The sequence below is a fragment of the Sciurus carolinensis genome, chromosome 1, assembly GCF_902686445.1.
Source record: "Sciurus carolinensis chromosome 1, mSciCar1.2, whole genome shotgun sequence".
Taxonomy (NCBI): domain Eukaryota; kingdom Metazoa; phylum Chordata; class Mammalia; order Rodentia; family Sciuridae; genus Sciurus; species Sciurus carolinensis.
Window position 1 is genome coordinate 93,284,416 of NC_062213.1, and position 16,701 is coordinate 93,301,116.

At 52.0% G+C, this 16,701-nt stretch overlaps 2 protein-coding genes across 16 annotated transcripts in view; one reads left to right on the forward strand and one right to left on the reverse strand.

The window, feature by feature from the left end:
- The window catches only part of Arhgef11 (Rho guanine nucleotide exchange factor 11), a 108,813-nt gene extending 104,816 nt beyond the window's left edge, over positions 1-3,997 (forward strand). For 7 of the 10 annotated variants that reach the window (XM_047549994.1, XM_047550002.1, XM_047550027.1 and 4 more), the window contains 4 exons: positions 709-804; positions 1,722-1,969; positions 2,209-2,398; positions 3,031-3,996. In XM_047549994.1, the coding sequence (XP_047405950.1) occupies positions 709-804; positions 1,722-1,969; positions 2,209-2,398; positions 3,031-3,083 (587 nt within the window). In that variant the 3' untranslated portion in view covers positions 3,084-3,996. Of the gene's footprint in view, positions 1-708; positions 805-1,721; positions 1,970-2,208; positions 2,399-3,030 lie in introns of all 10 variants that reach the window. The other 3 variants (XM_047550021.1, XM_047550067.1, XM_047550046.1) reach the window with 3 other exon arrangements.
- Positions 3,998-4,154: 157 nt separating this feature from the next.
- Positions 4,155-16,326, reverse strand: Lrrc71 (leucine rich repeat containing 71). 6 transcript variants are annotated; one of them, XM_047528526.1, is made up of 15 exons: positions 16,021-16,326; positions 13,191-13,340; positions 12,761-12,889; positions 12,610-12,685; positions 12,322-12,399; positions 9,963-10,031; positions 9,588-9,747; positions 9,428-9,511; positions 9,253-9,342; positions 8,460-8,609; positions 8,197-8,290; positions 7,719-7,807; positions 6,323-6,434; positions 5,869-5,987; positions 4,155-5,596 (listed from the first exon to the last, which is right to left on the reverse strand). In XM_047528526.1, exons 1-15 carry the CDS (start codon positions 16,178-16,180, stop codon positions 5,480-5,482), a joined length of 1,677 nt encoding a protein of 558 aa, XP_047384482.1. In that variant the 5' UTR covers positions 16,181-16,326; the 3' UTR covers positions 4,155-5,479. The 6 variants fall into 6 exon arrangements, with proteins under 6 accessions (XP_047384482.1, XP_047384476.1, XP_047384470.1 ...); XM_047528520.1 differs by having other exon boundaries at positions 6,323-6,437; XM_047528514.1 differs by having other exon boundaries at positions 12,610-12,889.
- Positions 16,327-16,701: the final 375 nt, after the last annotated feature.

The window sequence follows — 16,701 nt, forward strand, 5'->3', positions numbered from 1 at the left end:
TGCCAGTAAAAGTTTCTGTTCTTCACCCACCTTCTGGTCCTAAGGAAAAGATAATGACTCTTCTTTCCAAGAGCCTTAGACTCAGAAAGACAAGGGCAGATGCTTTTGCAGCCAACCACTCATTCCAGATAGCAGTGGTGAGAACAAAGATGGCAGCTAGGAGCAGAGGGACTTCAGAACAAGCTGGGAAGACCTTGGAGAGCAGGGAACTATAACCAAGTGAACAAGGTGGTAGGGAGGGCACCCCATGAACAGCTTTGGGACAAGGCTAGCTGCAGAGAAGCCGAGGCCAGTTTTGTCAGGCCAAGGGAGGGTAGCACTGGCTGCACAGAGCCAGGTGCAGAAGAGAGAAGGCTGAACTAAGGAATGTGGCAGGAAAGACAAAGTGAGGCCTGCAGCCCACGGGCCTTCCCATCTGCCCTTCATGCCAGCCCTGCCTCCTGCTCCATCTGCCCAAGGTCTGCCTCTCCTGGGTTTCTGGGAACTGACCTTCCTTCTTTCTTTTGGTGAAGTGGTGGAAAGTTCTCCACAACTTCCTGGGACATGGTTGTGTATGATCTTATGTTCACTTTGTTCTTCCCTTTCTCTTGTTTTCTGCCACCCCCACTACTTTTTCCCTCTCCTTCTGCTCTCTCCCTTCCCTTTTCTTGCCTTTGGTCTTTCCTGTCCCCGGTGGTGGTGGTGGTGGTGGTGGCGCTGGCGCTGCAGCTGAGGTGGCAGGCAGCAAAGTTGTCCCTGCACTACCAGAGAGTGGCCAGTCCGAGCCTGAGCCACCTGAAGTGGAAGGCGGATCAAAGGCTATGGGTAATCACCTTCTCCTTGAGCCACAGCCAGGCCAGGGCTAGAGCAGGGGACTGCTTTCAGAGCTGGGCCTTGGGTATCAGACCCCTGTGTAACACACACAGCACGTACATACTCACTCTGTCTGGACTGGGTGGGTAGCAGCATGTGGGCCCAAAAACAAGGAGTAGACTCCACACTGTCAAGTCTACTCCAGCTTTCTGAAACTACTCATTAAGAGCTGTCTACAAACAGAGAAACAACATGTATCCCATTTGTTTACAATTAAAAAAAAAGAAAAAAAAGAATGTGAAGAGAGAGCCTAAAAAAAAGAACTGTCTAAGCCCCTTTCAGAGCATGGGCTATGTGCCTGTGCTTTTGGGATACAAGGCAGGAAGTCTGACCAGTGCCAAGAGCCCTGGCATTCTAAGCAGTCCCACCTAGCCACACTGCATGCCACTATGGGAACAGGCTACTCATCCTCCCAGGTTCTTCAGTGCTTACCCTTGCTGCTGCCTTTCAGGGACCCTCTGTCACCTTCCTCTGTCTGCCTCTGACCTCTGATAGGTTGAGGTGCCCAGAGGATGAGGTGTGGGACAGGGGCAATGTTGAAGTTCATCCATAGAACTTAAACTGAGACAGGGTGAAAGAGAGTCCTGCCTACTCCCTTTCAAAAGAATCTAAAACCAGCCCAACATCCTCCCCTTTCTTCAAGGGAATGAAATTCTGTAGCCTTGCCCCTTCTCCCTTCATTTCACTACTGAGCTCTTCCTCTTGGTTTGTGGCCAGCCTGAGCAAAATCACCATCTAGAGAGCAGGGTTTTTATAGGCAGTGTGGGGGCCACATTCTGCCTGTCAGCATGGGGGACAACCAGGGAGTGGGAGGGTAGATTAGATGTGTGTGTCTGCCTCCTAATCTCTTTCTCTTGCTATGGGAACAGGGAACTGTTTTTATGTCAGCATGCCAGCAGGACCTCTGGACTCCAGCACTGACTCTTCTGGGGCACCCACAAGCCCATCCCAGCCTGGTAGCCTCCCTGGCTGGCAGACAGAGCCTCAGCCCCAGCTGCGGGGAAGCAGTAGAGATCAAGGACGCTTTAGCCACTCTCCTCCGAGCCTGGCCCTCAGGGACGTGGGCAGGATCTTCCGTACCATTGAGCAGCTCACCCACAAGCTCAACAGGCTTAAGGTGAGGGTCGTGGGGCTTGGGTCCCTAGAGGCCTCATCTATCACCCAGGACCATTCCCTAGGAATGAGGTCTGTGTCTTGGAAGCCCTAGACCTGCCCTGGCCTCAATCCACCCAGCCACATCCTTAAATCACAGTCTCATCCCCAGGGCCCAACATGGTTCAGAGAATATGATCCCTTCCCCCAGTGGCCTTATGAACAGAAGGACTCTAACAGACCTCACCCCTCTAACTCTTCCAGGACATGGAACTGGCCCACAGAGAGCTACTGAAGTCCCTTGGGGGAGAATCATCTGGTGGCACCACACCTGTGGGCAGTTTCCACATAGAGGCAGCCAGGTGGACAGACAGCTCCCTCTCACCTCCAGCCAAGGAAGCCCTGGCCTCTGACTCCCAGAACAGCCATGAACCAGGGTCCTGCCCTGAGGATGGTGAGTGAGTGAAACCAATTCCTACTTCATGTCTGCCATGAGGGAGGTGTCCACCAACTCAGGAGGAAATGGCCAAGGAGTGTGAAAGTTGGTTCCAAGGATCTGTTTTCCTTCCAGTATTACTAACTCATTCTCTGTATTTCAGAAAGGGTTTTTTTTGTTGTTGTTGTTGTTTTGTTTTGTTTTGTTTTCCCTTGGCGGTGCTGGGAATTGAACCGAGGGCTTTGATGCTTGCAAGGCAAGCACTCTACCAGCTGAGCTAATATCTCCAGCCCAGAAAGGGGTCTTTTTAGAGAAGCCCACAGACGTTCCCGTAAAGATGGGAACCAGAACTGAAGCCATTTTTCCTTACGCTATAGATGTGATTCACCACCTGTTCTTACTAGATGGTTCAGAGCCAGATTAGATAGGCCAGAGGCACACATCCTAACTCAGGAAAGCAAAGCACATACAGGCACGATCTAGAGGCTTTGGGCATGACAAAGGCCTAACAAGAAGCGAAAGTTTCTGGAGAAGAGAGCTTTGTTAGAGTTGGATGGCACAGAAGATTGAACCTGAGGAATTTCTAGACAAAGCATAGGGGTGGCCACCTCAGACCTGGCCAGCTCTTCACTCTTACCATCCTTCCACAGGCTCTGATGCCCCCCTGGAAGACAGCACCACAGACACGTCACCTGGACTGTAACCATCCAAACCTCCTCCTGTGGAAGAGGCCCTTGGGGAAACAGATACAGCCAAGGCCTAGGGGGAGACCCGCATGTTGCTTGGTCTGCTCAGAATGGAGTCAAGTTTCAGTGTCTTTTCCCCCTCCCTTTAGCCCTTCCCTCCGAGGCCTTTGTCTCCTGAGCATGCTGACTGCTTCTGAAAGGCCCCATTCATGATGGTCTGCCCCCTCTCAGAGTATGGGTGCACAAGAGGAGGGGAGGAGGCTGCTGTGTTAATGCACTTTCTCCCTCCCCTCTCCACAGGCCCCAGCAAGCAGGGTGCCTACCCCTCCTCTTTGTCACTTTGGTTTCTTATAAATATGTATGTATTGTATGTGCATCTTTGCTATTGTAAATAACTTGACCTTTTTTGTTTCTGTCCCCGGAGGGCTGGAAGTGGTTACAGAGGGACTGCTGAGGTTAGAGGGGCTTCACTGGCATCTCTGGTTAGCAACCCAGCTCCAGGGTCAGGGCCTGAAAACAGAGCTAAACCAGACCACTGTCCTCTGAGGACAAGAAGGTCTCCCCCGGCTCCAGCCCTACCTAGCTCCAGAGCCCCTCCTCTGGCCTGGTGCTGAGCTACCCCTTCTTCCTACAACTCATCCTCATCCTGGTCAGGAGACAGGGCTGTGGGGAACTTCTTCCCCTACCTGTGTCCCCCCTTCCCCAGTCTGCCCCTATAGAAAACCCGTGTAGCAGGTACGGAGCTGAAAATGGACCCCAGGAGGAGGGCTGGGGATTTGAATGCTGGAGTCCCTGAATTAATCCAGGACCATCCCAGGAGCCACTGCAGCATTGGCCCATGTCCTCACTCCACATCCCACTGAACAGAATATACACACTGTGCTAGGTGTATATATACATATATATATATATATATAAATATATATATAATATATAAAATATAGATATGGAAATGACTGTTTTGCTGTTAAGATAATGTATACTCTTATTTTCTTCCTTTCATGGTTAAGATTTTTTTTTTTTTAAGAAAAGTTAAATATTCTTCAATCGTGGTGTGTGTGATTCTTCAAAGTACTACCCCTAAAAGGTTCCCTGTGAGACTGGTCAGGGTTGGGTAGAGGGAACTGTAGGAAGCCCCTGATACCATACCTCCAGATCCAGGTCTTGCCATGTTCTCTCCCAGAGCTTCAGGTGCCTATTCCCTGAACAGGGACTGGGCAAGCTAAGTTATACACCCCACACCAAAAAATGCAAAAACATGCTAAACGCAGCTGGGCACTGTAGCTCACACCTGGAATCCCAGCAACTTGAGAGACTGAAGCAGGAGGATCAAGGCCAGCCTGGGCAAACTTAAACCCTGTCTCAAAATAAGAAAATAAAGTATGGAGCTCAGTGATAGAGCACCCCTGGGTTCATTCAGAGCATTGGAGGCCAACAGACCATGAGGGCTGTAAGTGCTCACAGGCCAGGGGCCTGTGAGAGCAAAGGCCACACACTAGGCAGGACAGGGCAGTTTGGGGTAAACAGAGGCAAAGTAGTGAGGGAAGTAGAGGCTGAGGGGATGTGGAGCAGGTGCAGTCTGCTCAGGTGAGGGAGACTGGTACCTCTGCACCTTCTCTGAAGACTCCATGTAGATTGGAAGTGGGCTCCCCGAAACCAGTCCTGTGTTGTAGGCATGTTTATTTTCAGTGGAGTTAGCACTCGGGCAGTGCTGGGCCACTTCAGGACCCTCAATGCTATCTGGATGTCTCTGATTTCAGTTGCTGACTATCATGCTTAATGCCTTTACTATATAAGTGTTAATATACTCCGCAATCTGTCCCAAGTAGCTTGCCATGACTTTGCATTTTCTTAAGCTGTGCTCCGGTCTCTTCCAAACCAAACACCTGGGCCAGTCAGGTAGGAAAAACAGAAGGGAATATGCTAGGGGACTGGCCATGCTGAGGTCCTCTACCCTACCTATCTACTCCTCCCTTTTCCACAGTTTGTACATGTCAGTAACCAAGCGCAAGTCTTTGCCTGCGGGACCAAAGGCTGAATGCAATCCCTAGCAAAGTACATCTCTTCTGGGGAATGTGGCAGAGGGAGTGGTTTGCTTAGATTTGTAAAACCTAGCCCACAGGAGGCAGAGGAGTGACTCCCTTGGCTGGCTGATGTCAGAGGGACTAAGATATTCCTAGCAGAACTGCAGAGTGACCCAGACCATCACTATTCTGCCATTTCTGGCCTTGTAACATGAACAGACTCTCAGAGTTCAAATGTTCTAAATATTTCTAGAACAAAGTTTAAGATCTCAAAAGTACAGCAATAGATTTTGTTATTGATCTAATATCTCCCCTGGAGAGGTTAGTCCACACGGGACCAGGAGGTGCTTCTGTGGCACCTCAGTCTCAGAGAAGATGGCGGAAGGGGGCTAGATAGGGAAAGCCATGGCCTCTTCCTCTCTGAGCTTGGTCTTGATGGGGTCCCTTGGCAGCATCAGCTCCTGGATCGTGGTGTACATGGGACATTGTGGGTCAAAGCAGTTTTTCTAGAAGAGGAAAAGGAAGGGTGGCAGCTGACAGGAATGAAAATTAGTCCTCTGGGACTAATTAATTCTCAGGACTGGGGGTATAGCCCAGTGGTAAAATATCTCTGGGTTCAATCCCCAGTACCAAAGGGGATAGAAAAGGAGGAACAGAAGTTATGTTGTAATTAAAAAAAAAAAAAAAAAGAATCAGGACTGCAGACCTTTCTTGGAATCGGGAATCAGAAGGGAGAAGCTGCCTACAGCAATGGCACAAGACAGGGATAGGGACTCACCGCCAGAGACAGCCACAGCAGCCCCACTGGACCCTTGGACACGCCCTTCGACTTGAACTGCACCTGGTACTGCACTGCAGTGAGGAAGGCCTCCAGCCCCACCTCTGTGATGCGGTTTCCTAGTGGAAGGCACAGACTGTGCCTCTTACACCACCACCCTCCTCAGCGAGGCTCCTTCACTCCCCATTCCCAGACTCACCAGCCTGAGATCACCTTTCCCGGAACCCAGCCCTCCTTTACTCCTTGTCTGAATTCCCTACACCCTTTGCACCTGCTTCCCTCCATCTGCCTCTCAATATCCTCAGCCTCCTCCCTGACCCAGAACTTCCCCTCACCCCTGGCCCATGCAAGACGTGATGCCCAGCTATGAGAGAAGCAAGTGCACCCCCATGCAGTCGCAGTGGGCACCCAGGTAGCCAAACCCATGGCACAACAGGGAGGTTGGGAAACATACGGAGGAGGTTGAGGTGCAAAAGGACCTTGTTCCCAGGCATGAAAACCTTCCCATCCCGGTGCTCGACGGGCTCCAGGAGAGGGTTGATCATCTCAGTAGTTTCAGCAACCAGCTGCTAAAGTAGAATACTAATTGCAGCAGAGGAGAGGGGAGCTGGTCAACAGGCCATTCATTCATTCATGCATTCAACATACATGTTTTGAGTGCCAGCTAGAGTCCAGGCTCTGTCCTTGGTGTTGGGGACGCAAAGAAATAAGCCCATACCCCCCGTGGTATCAGGAGCCAGAGAGTGAAATGGGAATGCAGTATAGCGTGGCACCTGACACAGGTAAGCTTGGAGTGCTGTGGGAGCCCAGAGGAGGAACATTTAGACAAGTCTGAGAGACCAGGAATGGCCACCTGCAAGAGGTGACTGGTGAGCTGAAGTGTGAAGGTTTATAGATATCCTCAGATGGAGAAGACAGGGAAAGATGTTCCAGGCAAGGAACATGATGGGTGCAAAGGGTCCACAGGATAAAACCACACATGGTGTTTGGGTTTTACTAAGTATTTTTTAACACCTACAGCAATGAGGAAAACAGGCTGGAGCAGGATGACACTGAAGATAAAATGAAAAACTGCAAAGGACCTGGTGAGAAATAGCCAACCCAAGACAGGCAGAAACCAAAGTGGGGATTAAAAGGCACCCACCCCTTCCTCCTTCTCACTTCCTCTTCTGTAAGAGCTTGTCTTGGGTGCCAGGGGAGAATCCTAAAAGGGGACTGGGTCCTTTCCTGCCTTGGGAGTACATAACAGGGTTGGGAGTGTCTGATGGAGGAGACGAGACCCTCGCGCAGCTGGCAGGATGAAGAACTGGGAGGGATAAAGTTGGCAGCCCATGAAGCTTCTGAAGCAAGGAGCAGATTGGCCCAAGTTGAGAGGAAAGATCCAGGTGTAAAAGAGAAGTCTGAAGGAGGAGCCCTGCAGGAGGCGGGGTGTGGCGGTGTCGTGACTAAAAAGTGCCCTTGGGAGCTGCTGAGAGGGACAAAAGACAACACACTTTGTTCCTTATACAAGCATGCAAGCAAATGGTAGAGGTGATGGTGATGAACTGGTTTCCCTTTAGGGAAGCAGCCTCTGTTGGGACAACAGATCCAAAGTATGGGCTACTACCAGACAAGGAAAGGTAGTGCCCAAGTTGGGAGGGGAGAGGGAAGCACGGAGCTCCATTATTCCCAGAGCAGGCCCAGATTGGACTGGAGATTTGGGGCGTGGTAGAAAAGGGAGTAGAGGACCAAATTTGAGGAGAAAGTGGCTGTTGCCACAACTCAGGGCTAGAGACCACATTCCAGAAGGAGCTGGGGGTGGAACCTCCTAGGTAAACCTGGGCCCCACCTCTGCTACTCCGACAGCTTACCTCAGACTCCAGAAGGATGCTGCGCTTCTCTTTGCTCCCCATCTTGGTCCCTTTTCCCTTGCTTTGCTTCTGCTCAGGGATGGTTACCTCTGGGCCAGAAGAGGAGCCACGATGCACAAAGCAGACCTCTGCTACCACCCATGCTCCCCAGAAAGAATGGGCTAAGTAAGGCAAACTATGAGAACTTTGAACCTGGGTGCAATCGAGACAGCTGGAAGGAGACCCTAGTTAGATAGGTGGATTCCTATTCTTAGGACAGGTCCTCCCCCAGGAAATAAGCTGTGGAAGGTGGTGGGTCATGATGTCTGGGCCCAGGGGGCCTTCCACATCATCTCGCTATAATAACTAAAGAAGAGAGGGGGAGAGAGGCGAGACCAATTCCTGGCAGACATATCCAGGCCAAGAAGAGTCTCCTGCATCCTGCCCAATGCTCTCCCTCCACACAGGGAAGGTGCCTGAGAGAACTGTTCACACTTACTCCCCTTGCTTGACTTTGCAGTGTCTTCTTTCTTAGGGGTTCCTTGTGTGGGCGACTGTCCAGACCCTGACTTCTCCTCCTTCTTGACCACTTCCTGTAGAGCATCCAGAAGAGAACCAAAAGTCCCACCTCCCAGAGGGATGGGCAGCAGGTGGGTGGACCTTGAAAGGCTCACTAGGCCTTCTTCCTTCCACCCCTTCTGTACATCACCAATGTTCCTACCCTGCCACCACCTCAGGCTTTCTTTTCCCAGGCACACCTACCCCTGGCTTCTCCTTTTTCTTGCTCAGGCCCTTTGGGGCTTTCATTGTCTGCATCTTGTCTGGCTTGTCCGCCAGTGCAGCCGTGCTCATCCCCAGCATCTGAGACTTGTCCCGATCCATTTTGAAGTCCCCATGTCGAGAGGAGGAGGGCTATGTTCACAAATGGGAAGGGGCAAAGGAAGCCACTGGAGCCCCCAGTTGATGGGGGAACGGATAAGAAGCCTATACGTGGGTAGTGGTCAGGCTGATAGCACCCCACCACCCATCTCTCTGCCTAAATGCTAGAACAATTCCTATGATGCTCTTTCCTCTGGGTTAAGGAACTGTTGGTGAAAAACAGCAAAGGTATGGGTGTGGATGAACTGGGGATCAAGATCGGGGCTCTCATATTGAGTGAGGAATTTATCCTAGATTTATTGAGCTAAGTACCAGGTTCTCTTCTAAATGCCTTACATGAACTAGCTCATTTACTCCTCTCAATGCTAGCAAGTAGATCCATTTACAGATGAGAATACAGGCATAGAGGTTAAGTAACATGTCCAGGGTCACAAGCTGGTATGTGGATGAGCTAGATTTCAAGTCCCAGGCAGTCAAATCTAGTATCCCTTCAACCATTACATACTGCCCATAGAGAATCCTTCAGTTCGAGCCCCACAAGCAGAGGCTTGGCACACACTCGTTAGATCTGTGCATCTAGATCTGTGCATCTGAGAGAAAGTCACAATAAAGGGAGGGAGGACTGAGATTAGAAATGCTTCCAACTGGTAAGCGGGCAGGGTGGCTGGCTCCTCACCGACCGCGACCGCTCCTGCGACCCTTTCTCCAGCAGGAGGCGCCGGCGCTCCACCACCTCCGTGTGTGTCAGCTCGAAGGGGCGCAGGACCTGGGACAAGGCCGGCACCGTCAGACACTGGCCTCTGGGGGTAATTGGGTCCACCTCCCCTGCCCCGACCGACCGAAAAACCCACCTCGGCCAGCTTCAGGGCGCCTTTGTCCTGGATGCGGTTGTGAGCCAGGGAGAGCCAGAGCAAGGAGCGGTTCAGACGGAGCCCCTGCGAAGGTGGGAGGGCGCGTGAGCGTGGGCGGGGCAGCCCTGCTCCTGCAGGCCCTGCACCATAGCATACGCACGTCTGCGATGTAGCCCGCGCCCTCGTCCCCGATGTGGTTGAAGCCCAGGTTCAGTGAGACGAGGGTCCTGTTGCAGCTGTGCAGCGTGGACAGCGCCTGGCCCAGGAGCTGTGCTCCGTGATCGTCAATGTTGTTGTTCCGCAGAGACAGGTGAGCTATCCTGGGCCAGCGGGAAGGAGAATGAGGGTCGCTGGAAACACCCGGTACCACTAAGTGCTCTCAGGAAATGGGGGGGGGGGGTCTAGTCTGAAGGCAAAGGAGCAGGAATTGGGGACCCCTGGGGATACGCTGGAAAGACAAGGAAAGGTGAGGGCTAAAGATGACTTGGAATGAGGGACAGGAAGTAGGGGTCGTGGATGGGGCAAGGAACCTCACGTGCTGTCCGGTGCCATGAGCTTGTGATATGACTGCTTTGGCAGTGGATTTCCCTCCAGAGACACTTTCCTGAGGGTGGGAGAGATCTAAGAACCAGTAGTTACTGTTGATACCAGGTAAGGAAGGGGATGGAGAGGAAGTTTGGATCTCTGGGGAGCAACAGCCCCCAGTTTAGAAAATATATGTGATAATTCCTCCATACTAAAAACCCAGGAAGGTGGCCATGTGAAACCCCAAAGTTGGCCTGTGGTAAGGTCTTCTCCAAGATGGCCTTCAAAAATCCTCATTTCCTGATTTTCAGGCCCTGTGTAATACTCTCCCCTTTTGTATGACTAGACCCAGTGAATTCCTTACAATACACCAAATATGACAGAAGAGATGGTATGTCACTTCTGAGTTTAGGTGACAAAGACTGTGGCTTCCATCTTGGATGCTCTCTGGTACTCTCAACAACTGCCCTCTCATAAGGACACTCAGTGGGCCTCTGGAGAGGCCCCACTGAAATCAGTCACACGAATGAGCTTGAAAGCAGAATCTCTGCCCATCTCACCTTAAAATGACCACAACTCAGTCAACAGCTTCACTGCCTTCTCAAGACAGACCTTGAGCCAGAAGCACCCAGCTAATCCACCCCAAGATGACCTCACAGAAATTAAGATAATAAATGTTTATGATTTTAAGCCACTAAATTTGAGGGTTACTTTGTTACACAATAATAACAAAATTACATGATCCCTACACAGGGTAATAGCTTTTCAGAAAACAGAGGTCTTTTTCCTAAGTCACACAAAAAATTGAATCAACAACTAGAAATTTCTCTAGTTAAGCATTTTCTTCCAGCATCGGTATTTCCCCTCCGCCCTTAATACTGAGGATTGAACCCAAGGATGCTCTGCCACTGAGCTACATCCCTGGGCGTTAAAAAAAAAACAAAATTTTTTTTTGAGATAGGGTCTCCCTAAGTTGCCCAGATTGACCTCAAACTTGTGATTCTCCTGCCTCAGCCTCTTGATTCACTGGGATTGTAGGCATGCACCACCATGCCTGACCATGATCTGTAATTTTTGCTCAGTGTTCTAGTAAAGACATTCCAAATAAGTGTCTTTTCAAATAAACTGAATTCATTTTTAATTATTTTTGTGCTGGTATGAATTATCCTTTCATAATGAATTCCTATGGTTCTTTCTCTGCCAGCTAAAGTGTTTCTAGTTTCCATGATAGAATAAAATGTGTGTGTGTGTGTGTGTGTGTGTGTGTGTGTGTGTGTGTTTGTGTTCGTTTGCTTTTGCATTGGGAATTGAACTCAGGGGCACTTAACCACTGAACCACATCCTCAGCCCGGCTAAAATGTGTATTTCATGATGTACTACACAAAGACTGCTGGGAAGCCCGCTAAAGAAGATACAGTCCAGGAGCTGGGGTTGTGGTTGTGTAAGTGCCAGGTAAGTGTGAGGCACTAGGTTCAATCCTCAGCACCACATAAAACTAAAAAAATAAAATAAAATAAAATAAGGTTATTGTGTCCATCTACAACTAAAATATTCTTTTAAAAAAAAAATTTTTTTTAAAGAAGACATAGTCCGGGTTCTCAACAGGAACATCCATGCCATCCCCAAGAGGAAGTCAGGCAAGCCCCTATGTGTAGCACTGAGGGAAATGGTCTGGAATCAGAAAAAGTCCAGGGTGCTGTGGAAGCTTCGAGAAGGGGCCAGCATCAGAGTCAGATCTCTCCTTTGTACACCAAACCACACCTGGAATTACACTAGCTCACAACACCCTCACCCCCACACCACCCCATCCTCACTCCTGATCCTTCCTGTGCAAGAATGTCCTTTCCTAAAGCCTGACCTGCACCTAGGCCTCCAGGGTTCAGCTCAGTATCTCCTCCCCAAGCAGCCTTCCACATCTTCCTGCCCCCACTTATGAGGTGGAGTGGGACTCCTTCCTGCCACCTCCAACCATTCCTCCACCTCCACAGTCCCTACACTGCCCTGCAGTATTTATTCCTCCTTCCCTGGCTTCAAGTTTCTACAGGATAAACACTGTATTACTACCCCCCATACTGGGCTAGGGAACAAGGGAGATGACTTGGAAGGGTTAGGTGGTAGCAGGACTGGCAGATAGGGGATGAAGCCCAAAGTTTGGGCTGTTTGGATACTGGTGTAGGCTGAAACCAGGACTGCTTCTTGTCCATGGAGAGTTTCATGGTCTAACACACACGGACAGAGCCTGTTTCCACTGGATGTCAACCAGGCCTACCAGAGCTGGGACTCATCACTTCTACACCCAAACTGCCCCCCTTCTGGTGGTCCGCCCAACCAGAGTCCCCAGGCATTGGCGGCCTCTCCCCTGTGCTGACCTGAGTGTGGATGAACAGAGAGGCAGGAGGGCGATGAAGGTGGTCAGGGTCTTATCCGTCAGCCCCACCTTCCAAAAGCTGGAGTTGGCAGGAAGCACAGAAGCAGCTGGAGTTAACCTGCTGAAACCCCTACCCACAGTCCTCCCAAGCAGGCCCATCCTTGTAGACGTCCCCCTCCCAATTTCCTACAGTCCCTGGGAACTTTAGCACCCTTTCTCCTCTCTCTTTCAAGCCATCAGGAGCCCCAGTCCCGATAGGGCCGGTCACCCATGCCCCCAGCGCGCTCACTTGATGGCCTGCAGCTGGCTGAGGGAGGGCAGACATTTGGAGAAGATACCAAGAATCCGATCCTCAACCCTCCAACCTGCAAGGGAGAGGAGGAGGTGCCTCAGGCCTGGGAGGGCAGGGGTCGCCAGGGAGCAGCGGACCCGGGGCTCACCGCGGATGTAGATTTCCTTCACCGCCTTGCTGTCGTCCTGCTCCAGCTCCACCTGGATAGTAGGCCGGAAGAACACGTACTTGCTCTCCAGGCTGTTGAGGCTACAGGACGCCGACAGTCGCTGATCATCTAGAAGGCAGGTGTGAGAAGGAAGGTGACAGAACCAACACCCGGAGGTCCGGAGACCCGCCCCTGAACCGGAGGGAGTGGAGCGCAGCACTGGCCCGAGCGCGCAGTTTCTCTGCCAGGCCAATCCGTGCTGGGACTTGGAAGACAGGAGACAGCCCGCCTCTCCCCACCGCGCGCCAGAATCTCAGACCTTCGCGTGCACATACACACATACCACCTGAGTCCGCGCCATTCGGTACCATGGGAGGCCACGGATGGACCACAGCCCTGGCAGGTACCTCAGGGCTCCACAGTCACTCACCTGGGGTGGGTTTTTCTGACATGGAGGCCGAGGAGACGAAGATCGGGTGGGGGCGGGGCCGGGTGACAACCTTGGGGAAGTCTGTATAGCCCAGTCTCGTGCAGAGCTCGGCGAAGTCAGTCTCCAGGACCCCAGTACACTGGTACTCCTCTGCGAGAAGGCGAGAGCCCCGCCCATAGACTTTAGCGCCCCCACACCGCCAGAGGGCAGCAGAGAGCCATGGCGCCCTCCAGGCCTCCCACGCTCTCGGGCCTCCGGGTAGCGCCCCTCAGAGACCACTTTTTTTTTTAACCCAGGGGCACTTAACCATTAAGCCATATCCCCATCCCTTTTTACATTTTGTGTAAAGACAGGGTCTCGCTCAGTTGCTTAGGGCTTCGCTAAATTGCTGAGGCTGGCTTTTAACTTGCTATCCTCCTGCCTCAGCCTCCTGAGTCTCTAAGATTACAGGCCTGTGCTGCCACCTCAGGCTCCTGACGCCTTTTTTGTGCTGGTTCCTTCCACTCACCCTCTGGTTCCAGGCGCTTCCACTCCCTGGAAGAGTGATGCTCCACCTTTCACAGGGTGTCCGCATGCATCCCAGGCTCCACCCCTGTCTCCCTTCCCTTCAGGAACTGTGACTTTCCATCCTGCTGCCTCAGCCTGACTAGAAGCTGGTATAAGAGGTGTGTGCCACCAAGCCCTGCCTGGGATCACATCTTTACAGTTGTTTAAAAAATGTAAGCCCTGTTGTAAAGACCAGTGCTGAAAGCAGTAGAAAGGAAGCAGTAGGAAAGCTGGAGTTCACCGAAGGGAGACAAAGGGTGTGGAAGGTGCCCTGGAGGGACTCCTATGGCTGAACAGTAAGTAGCCCACCCCCAGGGTGTGTTGGCAAGACACAGAGAAGTTTGAGACTCCTGGGTTCAATAGGGAGGGTTGTGAGAAACACATTTTTCCCCAGGCACAGGAAATGTCAGCCCAGTGGACCAAATGCATAAGAGAAGGCAAAGGTCAGCGGGGGTGACCCCATCCTAAGCGTACTCCTGCAGTCCTCTCTTCCTACCCAGGCTGAACCCTGTTCTGGGAGCACCCCTCAAACTTCCTTACTTCATTCACATCCTCCTTCTCAAGAACAGAGATCTTCAAACTTTAATGTTTTTACAAGTCACTGGGAATCCTGGATCCCATCCCCAGAGATTCTGGTTGCATAGACTCTTCCATAGAATTTCATGCGACAGGGCTGGGCATGTAAGAGAGCTTGCTTGCCTACTATGTGACAAAACCTTAGGTTTAATCCCTGGCACCCCCACCCAAAAGGGGGGAAAAATAATCATGCAGTGGTAGAAATGTTCTGTGCCCTATGCACTTTAGTCAATTGTTCCCCACTAGACAATGGTGGTAGCTCCGCCTCTCCTCCCCTCCTCCCCTCCTCCCCTCCCACACCTCTTCTTCAGGCTCACCAAGGACTTTGCCTCACAGCTTCTTGAAAAACAGAAGCTATTGGCTAAGATTTTCTCTAAACCTATATACCTATATCAGCCATCACTCCCTACCCCATTTCAGCCCCATGTCTACCCTTGCCACAGCACACCATGGTGCCTGCTAAAACGACCATGACCTGCTTGTTGCTCTAGCCAGGGTCCCCATGCTCTCATACCTCTGGATCAAAGTTGTTCAGGATCCCACACCAGCTCCTCCTTCTCCACCACCTCTAAGTCTGGGTCCTGACTCCTCTCTAGTTATACTCCCTCCTTCTTCTCCAGAGTATCTCTCTCACTTCCCATGGCTTAAACATGCCAGAACATTAGCAGCTCCCAGAGACACTTCTCCACTCTGAACTCTCTTGGGCACTGCAGACCCACAGGTGCAGCTGCCCACCTGACTTCACCCCTTGGAGGCCCTCGTTTGCATGTCCCTCCTTCCAGCTTTCCCTTCTCCATGAATGGCACCTCCGCTCACCCAGCTCCCAGCCCAGAAACCTGAGAATGATTGTTGCTGTGTTCCTAACTCCCCACCCTGTCCAGTCCTTCAACAAATTATTACTTCCACCTTTGAGAAGTCTAACCCATCCACCCCTCTCCACCATCACTGCCCTACCCCAACTACCACTGTTCCTGGACTGGGCTGTCTCATAACCCATCTCCTTGAGCTATTCTCTGTCTCTTCTGCTCTACTGTCCATGCAGCAGCCATTGTGCGTGTGTGTGTGTTTAATGTAACAAGGGCATCTTATCCTATCTTGTGTTCCTTTCCGGAAGATGCTCCTTCTCCAGCTCTCATAACCCACCCTGAAAACCCCACAACCAGCCCTAACAAGGTTAGACAATCAAAGTCTTTCCCAAGTTGTTTTACCTCCATCCCAGGGACAGCAATCCCTCTCTGACTGCAAAGCTGTCAAACTTGCATCAGGAAACCTTCTAATAAATTCCCCTTTGTGCTTAATTAGTTCGGGTTAGGGTTCTATCACTTGCAACAAGAAGAGTCACACCCCTACTTAATATTATTATTTTTGTTTCGGTGAGGGGGTACTGGGGATTGAACCCCGTGGCTCTCTACCACCGAACTACATCCCCGGCTTTTTGTTTGTTTTACCAACAAAACAACTCTAAGTTGTTTGAGGCTGACCTTGAACTTGCAATCCTCCAGCCCCAGGCCCCTTCCTCCCCAGTCGCTGCGAGGAGCCGGCTATACCATTTTATTGTACTTGTCAGCATCCCAAACTAGAGTGGGTTCTATAAGATCAAGTTCCACTGAACTATCTACCAAGCCGAGATTCAGGAACTCCGCGTGGCTAACCCAGCAAGGAGTGGCGGGTGGAATGCGCGGAGCCGCTAACCCCGCCGCCAGCGTACCAGGGTTTTTGGGTTCCTCCTCGCCCACCGGCGGCAGGACGGTCGGCGGCTTCTCCTTGACCGAGCGCTCCCCTTTCTTGGTCACTGATCCGGACGTCTTTTGGGTCCCAGGACGAGGGGTCCTGGGTGAACCTCCCGGCGCGCTCGACTCGCCAGACATGCTGGTGCCTCTGGGACCCTCGTCGGGGCGGGAAGACAATACAAGACTCTGGGGCTCACCCTGGGGATGACTGAATCAGAGGTCTTTTCCGCTTCCACCCGCCTGTTGAGGCAGAGCCTTTGCGTCCCTCTCCAAGACAACCGCGCGCGGCGGGCTGGCCAGCGGCAGGGGCAATGCAGAGCGCACGTGAGGCCGGCAGGGGGCGCCGCAGGCCAGAACAAGCAGTGGGGAACGCCGGGTGGGCGGAGCCCGCTGGATCTGACCGCAGGGGCGGGGCTAAAGCAGAAGGGGAAGTGCGGGACCTGGGGGGTGCGAAATCACAGGCGCTGGTGAACCCTAGAGGACCTGGCTTGGAGAGGGTCTCTGGGAAGCGGGAGGGACCAGAGCAGAGAGACGGGCGGATCCAAGACCGAACCAGAGCGGAGGAGGCCGGGATAGGGCGGGCGCCCGGCAAGCCAAAACCACCGGAGACCTGAGCCCGGGAGAGCAGGGACTGGACGGGCATAACAGAGATCGTGGCA